At 45.9% G+C, this 20,574-nt stretch overlaps 1 protein-coding gene across 7 annotated transcripts; it reads right to left on the reverse strand.

Moving 5' to 3' along the window:
* Positions 1-1,761: 1,761 nt before the first annotated feature.
* LOC108941290 (protein kinase C and casein kinase II substrate protein 3) lies at positions 1,762-20,209 on the reverse strand. 7 transcript variants are annotated; one of them, XM_018764024.2, is made up of 11 exons: positions 19,723-20,209; positions 16,515-16,581; positions 12,923-13,023; positions 11,807-11,963; positions 11,466-11,701; positions 11,036-11,191; positions 8,985-9,160; positions 6,254-6,374; positions 4,225-4,355; positions 3,954-4,041; positions 1,762-2,385 (listed from the first exon to the last, which is right to left on the reverse strand). In XM_018764024.2, exons 3-11 carry the CDS (start codon positions 12,974-12,976, stop codon positions 2,371-2,373), a joined length of 1,134 nt encoding a protein of 377 aa, XP_018619540.2. In that variant the 5' UTR covers positions 12,977-13,023; positions 16,515-16,581; positions 19,723-20,209; the 3' UTR covers positions 1,762-2,370. The 7 variants fall into 7 exon arrangements, with proteins under 7 accessions (XP_018619540.2, XP_018619534.2, XP_018619535.2 ...); XM_018764018.2 differs by having other exon boundaries at positions 3,881-4,041; XM_018764019.2 differs by lacking the exon at positions 19,723-20,209 and adding an exon at positions 19,367-19,523 and having other exon boundaries at positions 3,881-4,041.
* Positions 20,210-20,574: the final 365 nt, after the last annotated feature.

A 20,574-nucleotide genomic window follows, 5' to 3' on the forward strand; every position in this document is an offset into this window, starting at 1 on the left:
TTAATAATCATTCTAACAAAATTCATTTGAAGCCCATTTAAAAAAATTGAAAACGCAGTAATGTATAGTAGTTGCTGCCAGCCCTCTCCTATCTGTGTTCACTTTGGTTCAATGTTTGTGCAGCTGCAGTGCAAGAACGACTGCCGAGACAACTGTTCACTCCTACAGTAAGTTAATTCCAGAAAACCTCATTTGCTTTATATAGCCATCTCCATTTCTACATATTTTTTAAAAATTTCATTCATGTTCCTGTATTTTACTGTATTTTAGTGTTTTTGTGATATATGGGAACTCATGCACTTCCCCTTTACTAAAAATACACTTAGGGTAGTGTTGAGAAATGTTCACGTATGTTGCAAAAATGTTTGAATTCTAATTCTGTGATCTTATTCACCATTTATTCCAATATAAGGCTGAATATATTTATAATGTATAGAGGCCCTGGGGTTTAATACTTGTATCCTGCATAAAGCAGTTCAGGAGTTTGTAGGAGCAGTTTACTTTGTAATGTGGGGTGAATATAGATGCTTAAGTTCTAACAAAAAACCTCCAAGATTCACCTTTTCTCAAGATACTTTGGGTCTGTTCTGCCACAGAATGGCTATTATCTGGGCTGTTCTTCCAACAGTAACTTTGTAAAAGTTCAATAAAGTTTAACTAACTAACTAAATCACAGCATGAACCTAATGTCAATATTTCCAATTGTTTTATTTGATCAGGTCTAATAGGTTCGTCTTGTACTTACCCCGTGCTGCTGTCCCAGCAATGTAAAATTAACATCACCGTTTTTACCATAGGAAAAGGTGTTAGCTAAATAAACACAAATAATAATACTAATGAAAACACTCATTGCTGTCATAGAATTAACACACTGATGTGGAAAAGCAATTTTTAATTGCAAAAAAGGTGACAGTGGGATTCCCCCATTCATCAATATGCTGAGGCATAATTGCTGTATATGTAGATATTACTGAGCAAAAGCGTAAGATATCAAAATCTCTTGTCTGTGAAAATCATGGGTCAGACAGACAAATGAGCAAAATTATTTCCCCTCCCCCACCTCAAAGGGACATAACCAAAAACGTAAAATAAAGCATAACATGATGTTAAATCAGTAAAGTTTGATTTCATTTTTAAATTATATCTAGAAACTCAGCAAAATCAGCTAGTATGAGAGAGGGCCAAAAAAAAAAAGCAGCCTGAAATAAATAACAACCAGAGAGAATTAATATTTTTATTGTTTAATAATGCTAAGCATACATATCCCTTTATTTCCCAATATCACCCTCAAAGTCAACTAATTTTCAATTTTATTCTACTTTCCTTTTAGTCCGTTTAGTTTCTATGCAAGTGAACAGCAGTTTCTAAATTTAAATTAAAAAAGTATAAAGTTAAATTGTACACAAATGATTAATTTGCACGCTTTCGATCATGCCCTGTAAATCATTCTGTAAAATGAGGAACTGAAGTCATTGGTGCTAAAACCACATCTTCATAAATCTGTTTCCCTTATTGAAGAAGAAGAAGAAAAAAAAAAAAAAAAAAAAAATTCCGCGAAAACCGCGGTTCCTCCCCTCTCGCTGAGGGAAACATTCAGAAACTGCGCTAGTCATCTCTCTCAAACTAAACACGGCGAGTGGAGGTAAAACAAAACGCGCAAAGCTCGAAACACGCAAATCACAACACAAAACACATAAGTTATTCCAAAGATGGAAAAAAAATGTAAAGAAGAGGGGCGGGGGGAAAGAAAAAAAAAAAAAAAAAAAAAAAAAAAAAAAAAAAAAAAACCTTGATTTCTAAATAAATACAACATTGAGTAAAATTAGTGATTAGGTAACCACTGGCGAATCTCCGCTGTGGAGTTTTGACTCAGGGTTGAATGTCAGGGTTTCAATGTCGATCCCAAGCAGCTCTCTACTAGTTGAGATTGAATGTACTGTCCAGCAGATGGTTCCTGGGCCATGACCAGCCATCTCCATCTCCATCACCATCACCATCATCACCACCACCACCACCACGTTGTGGCATATGAGGAATGGCCTCCATAAGGCACAGCTCTGAGAATGTCTGGAAGGTTCTGAAATCTAACCCAAGCAGAACCTACTGCACCAGCACATGTGTCCATGCTGTGCTTTGTATGAAGGACTATTTCATTGCATTCATATCTACTGTGCTCTTGCAGAAACTGGACAGCAGTGGTCACCCAGCTTCCATCCCACCGACGTATTGGAGTCGCATAGCCTCAGAGTCACGGACCGTAGGTGTTCCGTCAGGATCCGATGACCTGAACGTAATTTGCAGGGTAGAGTCCGACTTGTCCATCGTCCAGTCGCCCTTTACACCAGCCCTGTTCGTCCTCCTCGCCCAGTTTCAGCAGCTCATCACCTGGGGGATAAGTGGGGGGGGGGGGGGGGGGGGGGGGGGGGGCGGCGAGTGTGACGGGGATTTTGCGAAGGCTTCAAACACTTGGAAACCAGACTCATTAAAATAAAATGTACAGTCAACACAGAAATGCATTATCTAGAAAATATTTACAACTTTAATGAGTTCCTGCAACAAATTAAAAAAAAAAAAGTAAAAATTTCTTCTTGATATTTTAATTTCCTCCTTAAGTTGATGTGTAATGAGGCCTGTTGTACGTGTGTAATTACAAGTGCAAAGTGGCTACCAGACTCTACAAAAGCCAGCCACACACACACAGATACTATTTCACGGATCATCGATATTATTCCAGTTTTTTCTTAGAATAAATATAAGTTAAAAAACTAACTGGAGAATCTATAGTCAACTGAGGGGTGCGGCGGCGCAGCGGGTTTGGCCGGGTCCTGCTCTCCGGTGGGTCTGGGGTTTGAGCCCCGTTTGGAGTGCCTTGCGATGGACTGGCATCCCATCCAGGGAGTATCCCCTCCTCCTCCAGCCCTGCACCCTGTGTTGCCGGGTTAGACTCCAGTTTGCCGCGACCCCGCTTGGGGCAAACGGCTTTAGACAGTGCGCGCGCACGCGTGACCTATAGTCAATCCATTCACTGAATTATGTCAGAAACAGTAAGTCAACCATGATTCAACGTGAACATAGTATTCCGAGCTCTTAAAACACACGCATGCTTCACTGCAAATGCAAGCGCGTATTTAGCACCCGCATGACTCCTTGGCCAATGCAAATCAGAGCCACAGAGTAAACGCATCAAAGCGTTTACGGCGATCCGTGTTAAAACAGCGTTGACTTACGCAGCACGATGCATCAGCGCAGGAAACGACTGAATGCGCTTTTAGTTTTGCCCTTACAGAATCCAGCAAAACGGTTCAATGGACATGTCTTCATCTGTGTAACACTGCAGGAAAGGCAGTGGGCTCTCCGTGGAGTAAAAGATGGTTAAAGGGAAGGCAATGGGCACCGTTGGACTGTTTTTCTACAAAGGGTCAAAACCACTAAAAATTAAGGGAATTTTGTATATAAACGGGCAGCACAGCGAGTAGCGCTGCTGTCTAGCAGCACCTGGGTGGTGCGAGAGGACGTGGGTTCGATCCCTGCTCTGTGTGGAGTTGGCATGTTCTCCTGGGTTATGTCTGGGTGCTCTGGTTTCCTACCACAGTCCAAAGACACACTGTGGCAGTTCACCCAGAGTGTGTGAGTGACAGAGAGAATGTGTGTGTTCCACTGATGTATGGATGAGTGACCCAGTGTAAGTAGTGTATCTAGCAGTGTAAGTCACCGCGGTGAATAAGGTGTGTGGGCAGACAAAGTAGGGTTTTGCTCGCTGAACCACGCAGATACAGTTCCAAAGGTGCACGTCGTATTCAGGCAAACGTGACCAGGTTACAGGTAACTGTCATGCATATTCTGACTGGCAGCATTAATAAGCATTAGTAGGTATTAATACCTGCTTTAAAGCTCAGCTCATCAGCCTCTTGCCCCACGTAATCGTACAGCGCTTTCACTCGCACTCCTGCTACCTTCTCTTCTTCCTTCACCCCGTTTGCGGCAATGTACTGCCTGGGACTTTCTTCGTCAGACCAGTCCGAGGAGGTGTCCCTGTTGGCTCTGTTAAAAGACGAGAAGGTCCCCACCCCCCCCCCGTTCGTGAGCTGACCACTGCTCATCTAAGAGGGTTTACAGCCGATCCAGAGCAAACCTAAGGAAGAGCATGGTTAATTGTGTATCCAGTGTCATGCACTACACCCTGGGGGAGGTACTCTCCGCAGGATCAGGGTGGGGAGCGGTTACCTGGCATTTTGGGTAGGCGTGCGGGGCATCTCCTCGGTCGCAGGCACCACGTTGGTCAAGGTGACCACGTCTTCAGCCTGACTGTCCCTCTCCCTCCGGGCGATGGAGCGACTGGCTTCCGGTGACCACTCCTGCGGAACACGGACTTTTGAAGGAGGGCAACTCTTATTCTTACGTGTTAATCCTTAATCATCTCCGGGGAGAATACCCTGCTGGATCACCTATTGGAAATTACTACCTTTATAACCATAACAAAACCAGCAGCTAAATGAAGAACAACTGGAAATAATCCATTCTACAGCGTGCTGAATTAGTAGTACAGACGTTATGGAACGGTGGAGGCATGGCGGTGCGGCGGGCGACGCTCCCGCGTCACAGCACCCGTTTGCCACGGGTTCGAACCCAGCACAGTGGGTGTGGAGTTTGCATGTTCTCCCTGTGACCGCGTGGGTTTCCTCCCACAGTCCAAAGACATGCAGTTTAGGTGGATTGGTGAGGCTGAGTTACCTGTAGTGTGTGAATGAGTCAGCAAGTGTGTGGCTATCCTACAATAGACTGGTGTCCCATCCGGGGTGTACCCCCCAGCCCCGTGCCCAGTGATTCTGGAATAGGCTCCTGACCTTCACAACCCTGATCAGAGAAAGCAGTTAAGAGGCAATGAATGAATGAATGATTATAGAACAAAAATCTCTTCTTTTAAATAGTTTTACACGAAATGCACTGCCTTATTACGTGTACATACTGTAAATGCCCAAAAATGTACCCCCCGCCTCCAGATTTAGAATACGATTCAGGCGCCGACGACTCGACACACAGAACGACACAGCGTGACAAAATAAGGGGGCCGAGAGAGGGCGAACTACGTTAAATCGGGTCACGTGCGTCTTTCTCGTGCTGCCGGCAGCTCGCGGCTTTCACCTTAACACAACGGCCGGCACATTCAGAACGACGTCCCGTAGCCTTTGTTTGCAAACAAGGAAACAGGAAGGGCTTCAAGCCAACAGGACAGGGCTGTTGAGACTATAAGCGCGGTATTATTTTTCCCCCCCTCCTCGACAAACCGGTTTTCCGTGAGACGGACTCCTCCTGCCTCCCAAGCGCGTCCCCTTGAGGAGCCAGCTGACCAGGTAGGGGACTGCAAGGGGCACCGCGACGGAGAAACGCTTTTGCGGATCTCGAGCACGCTTGCATTCCAGATCCCCACGCAACCCCAGTGCCAGACAAGCGTCTATTCAGTAATTCCCAGCTGGAATTTACTCTGACACTGTAAACAGTTGTAAACTGCCATACTGGGGGGTTGGGGGGATTATTTTTTTTTTTTTTTACAGTTTCAGATGTAGATAATGCATTTGATATATATGAATATACATATTTTTTCTTATTATTATTTATTATTATTATTAGTTTTGCAGCTGATGTGGTCATCCAGAGACTTAATGCATTTGATATATATATGTATAAACACTATTATTATTATTGTTTTGTAGCTGATGTGGCCATCCAAAGAGAAGACATAAACATGTTTACACATATATCAAATGCATTGTTAGACTTTAATTATGATTATTATTTGTTTTGTAGCTGATGCAGCCATCTAGAGAATTAATGCATTTGATATATGTATAAACACATTTATTACATTTGTTACTTTTTGCTACATTACATTTATATGAACACATTTATTATTACTATTATTAGTTTTGTAGCTAACACAGTCATCCGAAGAGACTTAATGTATTTTATATATGTATGAACAGATTTATTACATTTATTATTAGTTTTGTAGCTGATGCAGTCATCCAGAGACTTAATGCATTTGATAATCTATCAACATATATTATTATTGGTTTTGCAGCTGATGTGGTCATCCTAAGACACTTAAATTGACTTACACAGTATTTTTTTTTTTACCGGAGCAACTGAGGATACGCCTCTGCTTTGGTCCCAATGGTAGCAAGGCTTCGGTCGGCAACTTTGTCCCCCTCCCAAGTACATATTTATACGTTTACCTGCACAGCTTGTCATTTACCTCGAATTGTGGCCAGTTCATGCTCATCCCTGGCCCATGAGCATTCCTCCACCACCGCAGGTCTTCTGTGTCATTGGCTGCAGCTATGGTCTGGCCCAGGTCCCGGTAAAGGCTCTTGAAACTAGAAAAGACAAAGTTGGAAACGAAGCAGAAATAAAAATTAAGCGGCATTTCTACGGTTTGCTGGATATCGTAGAGGCCGTCTGAAAACGACGGAACGCCACGAAGGTAAAGACAGCGGCGCGTTGGAGGCGGCCTAAGCCACGGGTTCTGATCCAAGTCGGAACCAACAGCAAACTAGTCTGCATATAAAGAGCTTTCTAGGGACCCCATATACCGTGTTCCACTCAGTTATACTTGAGCGCTGCGAAAACACGTTCCTCCGCTACTGTAAAACGAGGACAGGATAGAGCTTCTCTAGAGGGTTGAGGAAGGAAGCGGACGGCAAGTCCGTCGAGTAAACGCAGCGCCGAGTCCAAATTTCCCCGAGCGCGGTAAACAAACGGCCAGCTCTTTCCGATCTTCAGCCTTTACCACATTTTAGGAAATTACTACCGCTGGGGTCAGATTACAAGATGGGGATATTGAAACACGCCAACGCTTCGTCCAGTTCCTCCGTCGGCAAGGAGGTCACCGAGTCGGACATCTATGAGAAGAAGGGGGGAGGGGGAAAAAAAAAGCCACTTATGGGGGGGGCGTGGTGGTGCAATGGGTTTGACCGGGTACTGCTCTCTGGTGGGTCTGGAGTTCGAGTCCTGCTAGGGGTGCCTTGTGATGGACTGGCGTCCTGTCCTGGGTGTGTCCCCTCCCCCTCCAGCCTCGTACCCTGTGTTGCTGGGTTAGGCTCCGGTTCGCCACGATCCTACTTGGGACAAGTGGCTTCAGACAATGTGTGTGATTTCGAGGAGCCACTCAACTGATGCACTTAGTAAAACAGGATGGTCGCCGCTCACGTCAAGATCCTCCTGTAGTTATTACACAGCAACAAATTCCCTTAATCTTAAATTTCGTGCACTCAGCACACAGCAAATCAAAGGCACCGAAGGCCCGAGGCATATTCTAAAAAACATGCCATACTAAAAAGAAAAGAATTAAACTGAACGGATTTCTAAGCTGATCACTGCCTTTAGGAGAAAGAATGTCCTCGAATACACAAAGTCCCCAATAAACGTGTCTGGGGACCTCAGTGATGAACCGCAGCCAAGGGCGGTCAGCTAGGGCTCGCCAGACATCCAGCGGACTGCTAATATTGACATTAAAACTCGCAGAGCAAATCGAGTTAATGTTAAATAGCTCGAGTTAAACATTGACTCCTTCGGGACGCACGCTCGGATTCTTAGAAAAGCTGGAGAGCCGAGCTCAGGATCGCAAGAGCTTCAGGAAAGATACGCGAGGGATGCTTACATTTTTATAGCCGACCGAGTGCAGCGGATGGAGTTTATGCACGACCATGGGAAGTCATGCTAAAGTGCATCCAAAGTTCACAATGAAGAAGGGGAGGAAAACAAAAAAAAAAAAAAATAAAAATCACAGCCAACTGAATACAATTTAGTCCAATATTACATTTATTTGTTTAGCAGACACTTTTGTCCAAAGCGACGTACATCTCAGCAAAAGTACAATTTATGCATTATATTAAGAGAAAGACACAGCTGCAGACATGCGACTCGAGTAAACCTAGTTTTTTTTTTTTTTTTTTTTTTTTTTTTTTTAAACCTACCACTTGCTGTACCGAGGTTCATCGTTCAAGTAGGTGCATAAAACACAGGATGCATGAATCCTGATAGCCACTCACCCACTTGAAACTGCTTGTCCCATGCAGGGTCACGGTGAGCCAGAGCCTAACCTGGCAACACAGGGCACAGGGCTAGAGGGGGAGGGGACACACCCAGGATGGGACGCCAGTCTGTCGCAAGGCACCCCAAGGGGGACTCGAACCCCAGACCCACCGGAGAGCAGGACCTGGTCAAACCCGCTGCACCACCACGCCCCCCCCCGATACTTTCCTACCATTTTTTTAAGTATTGTAAGATACACAAACAAGCAAATACAATGCTGGAGCAGTGGCGGAATAAAGGCTTCTCTGGGGATGCTCATGAAGTTACCATATATTACTATATTCTACAAGTAACAAATTTACACAACTCATGTCGGTACTTTTCCCATTACTCAATATTATATTTTCTATTGGACCCGTTTTCAGTTGCTTCCCCCCTGAACCAGTTAGGAAATCATTTCAAAGATAAGCAGGGCAAGAAACACCGTACATTGGTCCACCACCCTGTTCTCCACAGTACTCCCATTTTAGACGCTTTTCCTCTTCTCCTGATGCCTACGTAATTCTTTCCTTTCATTAAGGTCACGCTACATTTTTGCCGTCTTTAAATGATCGCTAGGTAGACAGACACGCAACGCGAGGATTGAACGACTCCGATGTTTTCGGAACGTCCGAAAAATTGCACTCCGGGACCGGTTACACGCCCAAACGTGCGCACGCGACGTATTTGTTAGAAGCGCGCAATAAATGAGCAGCTAAGTCCTTGGAAGCGTCGACCATTTACAGCACATATCTGGCCACTGCACCAATGTTGTGGATTTCAGGAGCCCTTTAACACTCAGCAAGTCCAAGGCTGTTCGCAGAGGCGCTTCGAACATCGTCGACGCAGAGAGCCACTTGCTGGGATGCAGGAAAGCGACCCCACGGAGTCGCGATAAGAGCTGGGGAACCGACCTGTCTTTGCTGGAGAGGTCCAGATGCTTGTGGATATCCAGCAACACCTCCTTGAAGAAGCGCAGGCGTTTCTTCTCAGCCTCCTGCGTAGCCTCGAACACCTGCTCCATGTCCTCCATGTAGCGCGGGTTGCAGCGGTTCAGTTCATCCAGAGCCTTCTCGTAGCGCTCCTTGGCCTGCGGGAAGAGCGCCGGCCGTCACCGCTTGCCTGGCGTCCGCAGGGCACAGCACGTACGGCCTCCACGTTTATATCCTGTGCTTGCGTGATGAACATCGATTCATATGGTGGAAAGTGACTAACTGTACTTAAGAATCACATCTACATATATGTCTCCTTTTCCTAATGTAATGTACACGTGTTTTCCATGAGATGCACAGTACAGTATGGGACAGCTGGTAGCGTAGCGGTTAGAGTTGCTGCCTTCGGATCTAAAGGTCGCAGGTTCGATCCCCACCTCCGGCTGTAGTACCCTTGAGCAAGGTCCGTCCGTCCGAACCACTCGCCCCATATGGGACACGGGGAACCGGAGCCTAACCCGGCACATGGGGCGTAAGGCCGGAGGGGGAGGGGACGCACCCAGGACGGGACGCCAGTCCGTCGCAAGGCACCCCAAGCGGGACTCGAACCCCAAACCCACCGAAGAGCGGGACCAGGACCAACCCACTGCGCCACTGCAGCCCCTACCCCTTGAGCAAGGTACTTAACCTAAATTGCTCCAGTAAATTTACTCAGCTGAAGAAATGGGCAAATAATTGTAAGCTTGTAATAACTGTAACCTTAACACTAAGTCGCTTTGGCTAAATGAGAATGTAAATATCGTACAAGTACCGTTGCCATTAAGAACGTGGTCTTGAAGATATAAACCTACTGCAGAACCTTTGAGGAAGCAACTTATTCTGGATCATTGAGTAAAATATTCAGCCACAAAAACTGCCCGAAATGGAAATTTGATACCAGCACCCTGTTGACTGAAGCCGATGACCACCTGCCATCATGGTGCAGACATTCTCTTCGTGAACTGGGACATCAAGTTATTAGCACTCAGCTACAATGTCTATTAGTTGTAAATTGATCTGAAGGTCTTTTTTAAACTGGAATGCCCATGAGGGGTGGGCAGCCACTGGCATTCGGAACCCCAGAGGTTTTTCTTTTTTCTGCCTTGACTTTCAGTTGGGAGCTTTGTTTTTTGGTTCTTTTCCTCTGTGGCCAGTAGGCATAATTACAGCTTTAAACCTGCATGGATACTGCAGTCATTTAATATATAGCCAACTATCCTTTTGTCTTATCCCTTTGTTAAGTGTTGTGTCATTGTGTGAGAAAAGCGCTCTATAAAAACAAAACTAAATTGAAATTAGTCAAAGGTGTTGATAAGGGATGGCTGGCATTGCTGAGTAGAAACAGTGCTGTGCTTTTGCTTGGACGATCCTGATTTGTTTAATAAGTAAATCCACACCATTCCATCGAAGGAAGAGTAGCGGGAAAATACACTATGTGTATTTAAAACGCCAACGAAAAAGGTTTCGATGACAAAAGGTGGCCATTATTACTGTTGCTTCATGAATAAAAGGTGTCAGAGTTCAACCCAACAATATGAACAAGTCTCAACATGCCTTGGACGCTTTCTAATACAATCAAGTGTGAAATACTCTACTTTTACCACCTTTCAACATGGCTGACAACGCGGACAAGCGTGCGTAACACTAGACCGCGGAAAAAGCTTCGCCTACACAATGCGGGCACCTCTTCGACACCACGTTCGTATGGGAACCCATAGCGAAACAATGGAATTAGGAACCGAGCGAGAGGTACGAACGCTACACGAAGTAGAGCTCGTACTGCAGATGGGCATTAAATCCAAGAAATGCTTTAAAATGAACTGTAAACCATATATTTTAATGAATAGATTGTCCTTCTTAGAAATGAAGTAAATGTTGGAGCTCTTCAATAACCAGTCGCCAAGATTTGGCATAATTTGGGCCTTAAGGAGCTTCGGAACGTGTTGCTACTGACACGGCAGCCCGATACCCTGGCCGCATGACCGTCAGCTCACCTTTTCAACCTCCTGACTGCACTTTTCCACCCGATCCTGCAACTTTCGAACCTCTTCTTGAGACTTGGATGGATCGGCTTTGGCGTGGGTCTCCCGGGTCACGGCGGTGCGTTCCTCCTTTCGTGCCTGGTGGTAGCTCTTCTTGGAGGCCTCCACCTGCGGAAGCAGGAAATGAACCCATGTGTTGGTACCGCAGCTATGTTCCATCAGACACCCCCCCCCCCAACGTTCAGCATGTTGATGTGATTTTTTTTTTTTTTAAAAATATCAGATTTTGACCTAAACGTCCATATTCCACGTTTCCCCAAACAACGATGGATTTTTATGCCATTTGGCCACCATATGGAAGTCTGCAAGGCATGTGCAAAGTAGTAACATAGGTAAGAAAAGTAGATCATTCATATGAAACACTTTATTCCCGAGAACTCACCTCCTTCAGCTTCTTAACCCAAGGCTTCTGAGCCTTGCGGAAACCTTCCTCGGCCTCCTTGGTCTCCTTAAGCCCACCAATCATCTGCTTGTGGAAGGCATCCTTCTGCCAGTTCTTCACCTTCTCACTGTCATCCACAGCCAGGTGCTCCTTCAACTCCAGATGGATTTCACTCAGGCAGTCTGCAGCATTCATGAAGGCATGCCAGGCCTTCTCCAGCGTGCCATATTGAGGTCCTTCAGGAAGGACACCATGCGATTCAGCGGAGACAATCGACGGTTCGCTAACCGGATGTTATCCCCAGTCACACTTCAGCCGTGCGCTCAAGTCCGCCAACTCACCTTTCTCAACCAGGCTCCTCCACTTCTTAGCCCAGTCGGTCAGCTGCTGGGAGTAGCTCTTCTCAATCCTGGCCCGCTCCTGGAAGCAACTAACCAGCTCATTGCACAGCCTGTAGCCATCATCGACACGTTTCACTGTCCGCTTGTAGTTCCCTGGCTGAGTATAACGGGAGAGAACAGAACCGTAAACAGCTGAAAGGCAAAGGCTGAGCTCCAGTTACAGGGTGACTCATTTCACAGGTGCCAGTTTGCGGTGCGCCGAAATCAAGGTCGGAAATATCACCGCACATCTAATGCACGTCTGACGTTTTTTAGGTGACGACACGCTCAAAGTCAAAATTTTACATTCACAACATTTACTTAGCAGATGCTTTTCTCCAAAGCGACTTCTAATGAACTCTATGTAGTGTTATGAGCCCACACACCTTATTCGCCGCGGTGACTTACACTGCTAGATACACCACTTACTATGAGTCACTCATCCATACATCAGTGGAACACTCTCTCTCTCTCTCTCTCTCTCTGTCACTCACACACTGTGGGTGAACCTGAACAGCACGTCTTTGGAGTGTGGGAGGAAACCAGAGCACCCAAATACTTTCACTGCAACCACAACAATACGAGTTTCATTAAAATAAAATATGAAAAACTCTAAGACAATTCTCCACTTCAGAAATCACTAGTAAGAAGGGCAATTGCCTGACCTTTAAAGTTTGTCATAAGCAGGACTAACGATTTAATGACCCACTAATAGACAGGGCAGATTCCAGTAGATACAGACTTCATTGAGCCAAAGGGAAATTGCACAAGACCACGGCAACATACATTAAACTGATACTGACATAAGGTTCTGGGGAGAAGGGGGGGGACACTTGAATAAACAGCGTAAAAATAGACAATGAACAGTGCAAAAAAAAAAAAAAAAAAAAAAGGGGGGGGGGGGGGGCATAAAAGTCAGCGACAACTCAATAAATGGGCTGACCAAGCACAGGAAATCATGGATCTGGGACCATAAACCATCACGCTCGTTCTTCACCTCCGCAAGAAAGCTCGAGCGGGATGGTTGACCCGCCACGACAGCCCGTGGCGCACGTTCCAAGCCGCTATGCTTCTTACCTCCCAAAAACTGTCGCTGCTTCCCACGTCCCTCAGGTCCCCGTTGGAAGACATGGCGGGCTTTCCCTTGCAGCAGAGAATGTTGGCGGCTTTCTGTCAAACTGGAGCAACAAAGAGCATGGCGATTGCGTACGTTTCGCGCAACGATCGTTTCCAACATCAAGCAACAGTTACGTGGCTTCAAATCAGTACAGAAAAGTGACACGGCTGTCCATCAACTAGTCGGAATGATTTAAGAGTAAATTAGACCGGAGAACCGAAGAGCATGACGCACAACAGCGTGTGAAAGGTCTCACCTCTGCTCGCCTGCGTCTCTGACCAGACTAATCAAGAGGAGAGGCGGCTTCTCGACGGGTGAGGCTGCATGACTGGGGTTCTATAAATAATGATGATACACCACCCCATAATCCTCCTCCTCAAACATCTATTAATACACCGCTCAAGTTGGAGTAGGTCACGCTTAATAATAACTAATAAAGGTGCATTCCCATCACAGCTGATGACCCTTGCCCACTCCGCTCCCTCTTTCCCCTCACATTGATAAAGAAAGAAAAATCCATGAGATATGGTTTTTTTCATGATTGGAGGTATTACATTGGATAAGGCCTTAAAGCAGCGTCCTACCCAAGTTTTGGGCAGAAAATTATTGCTGGGGCTTGAGTTAGAGCTTGGAGCTCAGCCTTCCGACCCTCCCTAAAATGTCCGATCTAGAAAACCTTAACCCCGAACTTAAAATTTTGAAATTAATTTTCAAAATCTTTTTATTAAACAAAAAAAGCTGAGGACACGCCGATCACAGATTGTCAGCAGGATTCACACCCCCTTCGTGTTACTTGGAGCTTCTGTTCGTGGGACCATTGTTCAGCTGAAAGGCGAATTCCCATCTAAGTCACTGCAAACAAGATCTGAAACAGGTTTACCTTTACTGTTTATAAATATAACGCAGCAAATTCCAGACATTCAGCCCTAACAACATTTCCAGGCCTTTTGATGTATTTGTACCAACAGTATGATGCTGCAGGATTATTATAGGTCATGTGCATCACTTACCCTTTTGAAATATGAGTTACAATCTAATCTGACCACGCCAAGACACATTTGGCTGGGTCATCTGGGTATTATTTAGCAATATTATCCTGATTTTCACCCCAGCACATGGACTACTCTTGTAGAGCTCTGAATATTGTTCGAAAAAAAATCATCATGGGACTTGCAGCATCCCACTAATTTCCTCTTCATTATAAAATCACATAAAAAGAGTCACTCTTGCCTGTAGGGCTCATGAAAGCCAAACCAAAAACGAGTTTAAATAGTACATAAACATGTGACTATGTACAAATAAACTTTTGCTTTCTCATTTATTCGTTTAGCTGACGCTTTTCTCCAACGCAACTTAATTATGTTCCAATTAATAAAGCTGGGTAATTTTACTGGAGGAATTTAGGGTAAGTACCCTGCTCACGGGTACTACAGCTGGAGGTGGGATTCAAACCCGTGACCTTCGGGTCCAAAGGCAGCAGCTCTGACTGCTTTGCTACCGGTTGCCCCATCCGAACATCTGGTTATCATCCAGGGCTGAGTTTTACATTGCCAACAAATTTCTAAACTAAACAAATAAAATTTAAAAAAAAAAAAAAAAAAATGCTCAATTCACTGCTTGAGCCAAAGGACTAAAATGTATGACGACGACGTGACGGCGATCGAAAACAGCGGTCAGACTGACGTTTTAACAGGGAGAATAAGTGCAAACGCCCTCCCTCCCGGTTCCACATACGAGTCTGGTTAATCGACGAGCGCTCCCCGCCAGAGTAAACGAGAGCATAAAAATTGTTCCAGTGACCACACTGTCACGACACCAGCGCTTCCAGAACACGACAATGTGCTTCTCAACATGCACCTTTTACGCAATTCATCTGCGGACAAGAAAAAGACCCCCCCCCTTCCATTCACAGGGGAAAACCATTGCAGTATGTCTGTGACAGGGAGGCTGCTGAATCCTGTCCAGGAACAAACTGGGGGTGGGGTGCAGTGTGTGTGGTGGAGGGGGGTGGTGGAAAGTATGCTTGGGAGAAGGGCATTTCCCACAGTCATGCTGAAAAGACAGCATCTACAAGGAGCTCACTTGAGCAAGCCTTGTTCATTGAGAAGGGTGTATTTTCAGCCCGCTCTAGGGCGAACGAGCTGGTCAGAAGGGATGGGAACGCGCTGCAACGGCAGCGTTGGGGGTCGAGTGACAATGCGCCGATAAAAGGACGAAATAGTTTCGGCCGGATGAAAACGCGTCCACCTCCCGGTTCGCTAAAGGTGCCCTTCCGGCGCTGTCCGTCATCCCCACGCGTTCCGTATTCCACCGCGATCCTGCCGCTGGAAAAGTCCACCACGCGCTGAAGTCTCGTCCAGCGGCCCGTCCCCGCACGGCTTTTGTAAGTAAACATGACGGGGACGAACTGCCGCGCGCAGGAGAACGGAAAAACGAACGTGTCGGTGCCAGCAGCTTACTAAAAAAAGGCGCCGTATGGGGACCATCCTTGAGCCGGCGCGCCTTCCCCTTCGCGTCTGCATAACGAAGCGCCAACTAAAAGTATCTGGGTGGAGGCGCCGCGGATGAGTAATTACACGGATGTTTCGGCAAGATACGCAGGCAGAAATGAATAGCCTGCGAGCGATCGTCTAGATGTCTTCTCGGCGTACGCTCGAGAGACCGGGCGGCCTCCCGGCCCGGAGAACCCGGTTACTGTAAATAAAATAGCCTCGGTTGAAGCGATAGCTAAAATGCGTCGAAGCTTCGTTCGGACGACGCGAAACGCGCGAATCGTGCCGACTTTCGAGACGCGAAAGATTACACGAGGGCTCTTTCTAAATACGTTGTTAAAGGTAGGCAGGCCTAAATAAAGCTCTGTCGAAGTCGGCGGTGGGAGCGCGCGGGCGGAAGAACGGCCGCTATGTTCGAAAGCGATTTTACGAGAACGAACCCCCGTCGAATGCGGCGCCGAGAACACGGATCTGGGTTACGTGCCTCTCGCAAACAAAGACTACATCCGCCCTCCTCGGCCTTCAGCGGTATAAATCAAACATAGCGGGACTGCAAACCAAGAAGAACGTTTAATGGAAGCCAAATGCAAGCGAAGTAGGGTAGGAGCGCACAAGTTGGCGAGACCTGAGGGACAAATGCGGTACCCAAAACAGACCCCAACAACCAGAGCTATATCGGAATAGGATGCTGCAGTGAACAAACCCGTCTCCCAAGCTAAATTTCCAGAGCCTGCAGGAAAATTAAGATTTCAGGGACTGCGATGGGAGCAACAGCTGTGGCACATCAAGCTCCTTGCAAAACTCGTGACAAAACTACGCATAACAAGCCGAAACGTGTCTACAACATCCGACGGAGGGTCAGCTTTCGATTCCAGAAATCAGATCAACGCGAGGGGGGACTCATCTGCTCCAGATCGACGTCGAACAAAAAAAAAATTTAGCGGAATTAAGTATTTCCGTACGCGGTATTGATGATGAACTATTACGGAGAACCGAAAGCCCAACACGTCGTCTTCATTTCGATAATGGACAAAATCTAGGAGCGGAGAGCACAACTCACCTGAGATGAAGTGAAATGTGCAGCAGTTCTGGGTGTCCCTGCGGGGCCCTTGGCTTTCTGCACTGTCCTGGAAGACAAGCAGGACACTGCGAGCACAGTGAAATGGCACCGTCCCTCCCGGGATCACATCATCGCCGATACGGGATGCGGCCAAATGTACCCGCGAGAGCCCCGGAGGTGGCAGATTTTGAGCCCAAAGGTGAAATGCCACACGCGGAAGGCTTGGAAAACCTGTGGCGGGGCGCTGACAAAACCGTATGGCACAGCACCAGAGAATGCGCCGCACGAGTAGCTCGTGGAGTTCGACCCCGAAAGCAAAAGCCACGAAGTCGTGATAAACGGGATACTGGGCTTTTACCCTTTAAGGCACGTGATTATTATTCTTCTCTGTGGCCCTCGGTCAACCGTGACCAAATATAATCTATCACAGGGCGCACATCTGCAGGTCGCGTTCTGATTTTCCCGGTCGACCCTGCGATGGACCGACGTGCGGCCCCCGAGTGTAAACTTCCCCGTGCCCCACTCTTCTGGAACAGACTCTGGACCACCGCAGTCCTGTACTAGACCATCTGGCACCAACGTTGCATTAGCCAGTGACTTCACCATTATTCCTAACACACTTGCCTGCCAGCAGAAGTTTACCATTTCTTTTCAGCCTTATTCCGCTAACCTGCTTATCATGTTAGATCAGAGATGTCATTATTTTAAATATGACACTGTGTGCATAATCTGACAATTATTTAATAACCTATTAGAAGCACTCTGAGTAGAAACGAGAACTTCTTATGGAGATCTGTTGAAAGCAGAGCATCTGCAATGCAATCTCCCGCGAAGCACGCAGCTCCCAAGACCCCCCCTGCTGATCCCACTCTCTTTCTGTGACGAAGCTTCTATGATACAACCACCTCAGCGGGTAAAAGGCCCCACTGTTCTGGGCTCGGCAAGAGAATATACTCCACTCCCCGGAGAACCGTGCCTCTCCGGTCTCCGGGTCAGTCGAGGCACAAAGGGACACTTTGTTCACCGCGCTTGGTTTCTTTCAAAATGCTTCACAAAAAGCCACAGAATCCAGCCTCTTCCAAACACCTCATTTTACAGCTCATTGACTCATTCCAAAATCAAGTCTTGCTGCACACAAAATTCTGTAGTTTTTTTTATTGTGACGAAGCAACATGCTTATTTTTCTACCGAACACATTATCGTGACTAAGTACAAATTGACGAGTAAATTTAGTATGACACATTGAACAAACACCAGATTGCAAGACCAAAAGTCCACTGGGGGGGGGGGGCAGCCATAGGAATGCGAAACAGTGTTAACTGCAGTTAACTGGGGGTTTTTGTAAAGGTGGAGACACTTAGATGATGAAGCAGAAAGGCATGACCTACAAAAGCCCTCTACAACAAACCTACAAATAAAAATATGCAAATCAGAGCAACAGAGCTTTGAAGTACTGATTTTGGCACTTAAATCTGCAGAAAATCTGCTTTTTCATGTACCGTAGACATTCCTAATTTTGTGTTGCCTGCCACCATTTACATTAACTGCATGGAGACCCAAAAAAAAAAAAAAAAAAAACCCATTCTAAATAGGACTAAGACAATGAATTTAAAAGTCCAAGATGAAACTGAAGGCAATGGCAACATGGGTTCGGCTTAATTATACAGTAAGCCAGGTATAAATATTAGCCTCCCTCAACATAAACAGAGGTTAAAACTGCACGTGCTCATTTGCGGAGCCTGAAACAGTTTAAGTTTTTAGTTCTGTGTATAATAAAGCTCAAAAACTGAAGTCAGGTAGGCAGTAATACGACAAATAAATATAATAACACAAATCGTAGGCCTTTGAGACCAGGTAATATAAATTTCCACCAGACCTGCTGGAACAGAACGAGAAGTTTAAGTGGAAATCAGAAGCACAAAAAAGGGTGAAATCAGACATAAGGCTGTTGAAGCCTTAACCCCCCCCCCCCCCCACTACAATTTTCTCATATTTAAGAAAACACTACTTATTGTTCATTCCAAAGCTTAAATATGTCAATGGAAAGAAAAAGTTTCAAGGAGTTTAATTCCGGTTACCTTTATGGTATAAAAACACTGCACTTAACACTGTTCAAAGTGTTGAAGGTCTGCAGATACAAAACAATCAGTGAAAAGTTGCTTGTTGTTAGTCAATGAAGTTAAACTCAAGCTAATAATAAACCAGAGGGGGAAGGGGGGAGGGAAAAAAAAAAATCTGTTGTAGGAAAGGCTCACTGAACATTTCCAATGCAGAACTGTAACAGCAAAGTCTCATTTCCCAACAACCTACAGAGCAGAACTATAAACAAAAAAATATATGGAAAAAAAATACATTTTAAAAATTGTCCATATGCTTGCCAACTTTGCACGTATCAATACCTGCTTGCAAACTACACTCAGCGGTATGTGCCATGTGAAAGTATTAAATCCTGTATTTTCCAAGTATTTTCAAGGATTTCCCATAAATGCTTTTTATTAGAGAAAATTTACATATTTTTCCCTTGATAAAACAACAGCCCCAAGAAAACACTGTTACAGAACTAGAAGTCGCGCCTTCCTCCAGCATTCTGATCACATCAAACAAAAATTGTTACAAATTAAACAGCCGCTGATCTCTATGTAATCAGGGTTGAAAACCCATTAGCAAAATGAATGCATTAATTTGGCCACTCTAGTAGATGCTAGAAATAACTCGGAACCCTGAAACTAGTATTTTTTTTTTTTTTTTTTTTTTTTTTTTTGTTTTCCTGCCCATTCTGGAGTCCGCGCGCGCAGACTCACCTTTTTCCAAACAGTTACATATTATTATCTAGTTACACAGCATAATGTTACCTGCTGCTGTCTTAGCGCTTTAGCTGTAACTACGCATCACATTTACAAAACGAATGATTAAGCGCCAGCAGTAGTGATATCCATGTGTTTAAGATTTTTGGCCGCTTTTCAGCCGCGCGCCGAATAATGCGAACGGATAATTATTTCGAGCAGAGAAACAAAAGAAGCCGAAGCGCCGCGCCGTTTCCAAGGACACGCGCGCGCGTCGTTTCAACAAAAGTTGTTATTTCAGCGGCGGTACAACATGCCATGGGGGGGGCTCACGCGGCGAGGCAAAATTTTTGGACGGGGAATCGAGTCGCGGCGTTTCCACCGCGAGCACAACCCCCAAGATCACGACGATCGTGTCCACGTACCTGTTGCGGCTTCCCGAGTGGGCGCGAGGATCGCCGCGCGACTCGGAGAAAGTGCGGGCAGATCAGGGACGACGATGTTCCCCCCCGGACATGTCGCTCACTAAGCGAAGTCGGTGCACTGGGATGATGATGATGATGATGATGATGATGATGTGCACGCGGCAGATTTGGGACATTTAATCGGACGGAGCCCGTGCGCGCGCGTCGCTCAGCGCCTCTCTCTGTCCTTCATCCCCACTAGTGACTAGCGGTGAGAAGCGGCGCTTCGGTGCCTCTTGAGGTCGCCTGGGAGGCAGGATGCTCCGGAAACGCAAATCATCGCCTCGGTGCACGAATGCAGGGGCGAGAAAGCAGCGTGAATGTTTCCCCGCGCGTCCGTCGTGTCCCGCCGCGCTCCTCTCGTCTCGTCTCTTCTGGACGCGTCGATATTGCGCTTTGGCACCGCGTCCATTGATCCGCTTAGCCGCGCGCTCCAGTTAACCCTTACCTCGCCTACACTGCTCTTTTTTTTTTTTTTTTTTGGTCTGTCCCGCACTCAGACACGCGCGCGCTTCTTCATATTTCATTCGCTCTCGCTCAATGCATGGAGTAAAGGAATCCCAACCCCATCTCAAGTTTATATCTTCCAAAAAAAAAAATAGACTTGCACTTTTTTTAATTAGCTAGTAAAATAACTTCCGTTTTAATATGCACATCGCTATATTAAATGTATTCGAGATGCACTTGGAGAAAACTGTCTGTTAAATGAATATATGTAAACATGGAAAAAAAAACCTACTAATCACAAATACAACTAATGGATGAGGTTACTACAAAGCTAAACAAATAACAGGCCTGAATAAGGATAAAAGC

Source organism: Scleropages formosus, chromosome 11, assembly GCF_900964775.1.
Source record: "Scleropages formosus chromosome 11, fSclFor1.1, whole genome shotgun sequence".
NCBI lineage: Eukaryota > Metazoa > Chordata > Actinopteri > Osteoglossiformes > Osteoglossidae > Scleropages > Scleropages formosus.